Raw genomic sequence first — 2,348 nt, 5'->3', positions numbered from 1 at the left:
ACGGGCAGCGTGGTTAGGAGTCCTTTCATACCAACAGCACTTAGCTTGGGGCTCTATGCACTCCAAGTCTGTGCCTGGAGGTACCTGTCCTGTACAAAGCCAGAGGGAGCACCAAGCACCTTGGAGGAAAGGGATCTCACTAACCCTCTCCTCCAGGGAAGGAAGGACACTGAGAAAGCAGATAGATACCTTTTTCTGGAAGATAATGTAATTTATATTCAACTATACTTTCTAAAGTCCGCAGATGAAAATAAATTCCTGTGATTCCATGTAAAGCCATGGGTACTTCATTACCCATGAAGTTGCAATTAGCTCCTGTGCATGTTGCAATCTTTTGTAAGAGCAGATATGGATTTGAGGCTGCTTTTAAGCTATCTTGTAGGTCCTCCCCAAAAGGTAGGCAGAGTGAACCTGACAGAAGAAGGTGCTTTGCTCCTCTGAGGTCTCAGTGTACTCCATTCTGTCTGGAAGCAGTCCCAGAAGCCTTGTTCTATGTGACCTGTTTGTGACAGCCTTTTCCACCCACTCCCTTCGGCCACATGTGGCTGCCTGGGTATTCAAGCCTCTCTAATGTGTAACTAACCTCGTGCCCCATGCTGCTCTGTGAGCCATCTGAGAATCTGTGTGCCAGAGGAGACGCTCTGGAAGCAAATTTAGCTTTTCTGTACTTGGCAAACTTGATTTGTGACTATTCTCCTGTCACTTGGCTCACAGCCCACCTCCCCTACCCCTCACAAAAAGATGCAGTGCGCAGATTCCAGGTCTTCAGGTGTCCTTTGAATGCCAGGTGATGCCTACCCATTCTCACTCCTTCTACCCCTTTCACTGACACCTGTCCTGCTGGGGGCTGAGAGCTTTTCTGGGCCATCACATTTAAGGCACCAGCTCAGTTCTGAGTCTCAGCTCCCTCACCTTGTCCTTACAAACTGTGCAGTGCCAGGGGCCAGTGCAGTGATCCTCCCACACTGTGGCACCCAGTGCAGGTACCTGGAGAGCTTCCCCAGGGCATGGGAGGTGCACCCAAATCACCCATCTCAAATCCAAAAGCAGATTCTCAAGGGGCACTGAGCATTGGGAGTCTGTGATTTAATTCCCTTCCCTTCCCCTATCCTTGCATTTCAGTTGTTCCTTTTTCTTTGGTGCTCTCATTCCTTGCCAGTTTCCTCTCCTTTGCTCCAGTGTCTCACCACAACAATTAATTTATTGGGAAAGAAGGGGAAGGACACAAGATGAGCCAGCCTCCAGGTACAAAGAATTGCAAAAGTTTTTGCTATGAGACAAGTGGGAGGAAAGCCACAGTAAGGTACAACCAACACACAGCTCAGGTGCAGGGGAACACCCAAAGACTCAACCACAACAGGTCTGGGGTTTCTCTCAAGTTGGAGTCTCTTTTGTTCCTTCCTCAATTTCAGCTCCAGGAGCCTCCTCATCTTTCATTGTTTTTAAGCATTACTTACCGAGGCCTTTTTATGCCCAATGCATTCAGCCCACAACCCACGCGGGCCAGTGGACCCCCCAGAGGGGCAGCCCTCCCCCTGCCCTGCCCTGCCCCATCTACTTATGGGGACAGCTTGGCAAGCTGGGGCACGACAGCGTCCCGAGGGGGGTAACCCCTGCCGGAGGGGAAGGGCTGCTCCCAGCAACTGCTGCTGCTCACCAGAGCACAGAGCGCACGTTTTTCTAAGCTGAATTCCTGAGCAAGAGCCGCACACCTCGGCTGTCCTCACCCATACACCAACGTCCCATCTCTGCAGCTTTTTGTTTCCCATCTGAATGGGGAATGCCCCAGACCTGGCACATCCTGAGCGCTTCTCAGAAAAGCGTCTCTGTTTTTCAGAGACCCATTTTCTGCTGGGTGGGGCCGATTTCAAAGATATCACATGCCTTGGCAGAGTCCTGTTTGCTGCAGAGGAGCACAGGCACTGAAACCAGTACTTCAACTATACGATTGCAGAATTAGGTATGGTTTTTGTGTAGGCATCAGGAACCCCCTGCGGCAGGAGGGCCACCCCACCCTCTCTCAGCATCTCACACTGGTGGGGACGGTGAGTAACCCTCCGGCTTCTGCCCGCGGCTGGAATCCAGCTGGCATCCCGCCGGGAGTGGCCAAGGGAGCGGAGGGACCCCGCAAAGCCGGGGCTGGGACAGCCTGGGACACCGCAAAGCCGGGGCTGGGACAGGCAGGGACCTCGCAAAGCCGGGGCTGGGACAGGCTGGGACAGCGCAAAGCCGGGGCTGGGACAGGCTGGGACACCCTAAAACCCGGGGCTGGGACAGAGCAGAGGGACACCCGCACAGCCGGGGCTGGGACAGGCTGGGACACCGCAAAGCCGGGGCTGGGACAGGCT

General features: G+C 53.7%; 1 protein-coding gene across 1 annotated transcript in view; it reads right to left on the bottom strand.

The window, feature by feature from the left end:
- Nucleotides 1-802, bottom strand: part of LOC102044486 (glutathione S-transferase theta-1-like) — a 3,901-nt gene extending 3,099 nt beyond the window's left edge. Inside the window, exon 1 of the mRNA XM_014310102.2 lies at nt 799-802. Within this exon, the coding sequence (XP_014165577.2) occupies nt 799-802 (4 nt within the window). The remainder of the gene's footprint in view (nt 1-798) is intronic.
- Nucleotides 803-2,348: the final 1,546 nt, after the last annotated feature.

The sequence above is a fragment of the Geospiza fortis genome, unplaced genomic scaffold (assembly GCF_000277835.1).
Source record: "Geospiza fortis unplaced genomic scaffold, GeoFor_1.0 scaffold31, whole genome shotgun sequence".
NCBI lineage: Eukaryota > Metazoa > Chordata > Aves > Passeriformes > Thraupidae > Geospiza > Geospiza fortis.
The sequence above is the reverse complement of the archived record's forward strand: the minus strand, read 5'-3'. Positions and strand labels throughout refer to the sequence as shown.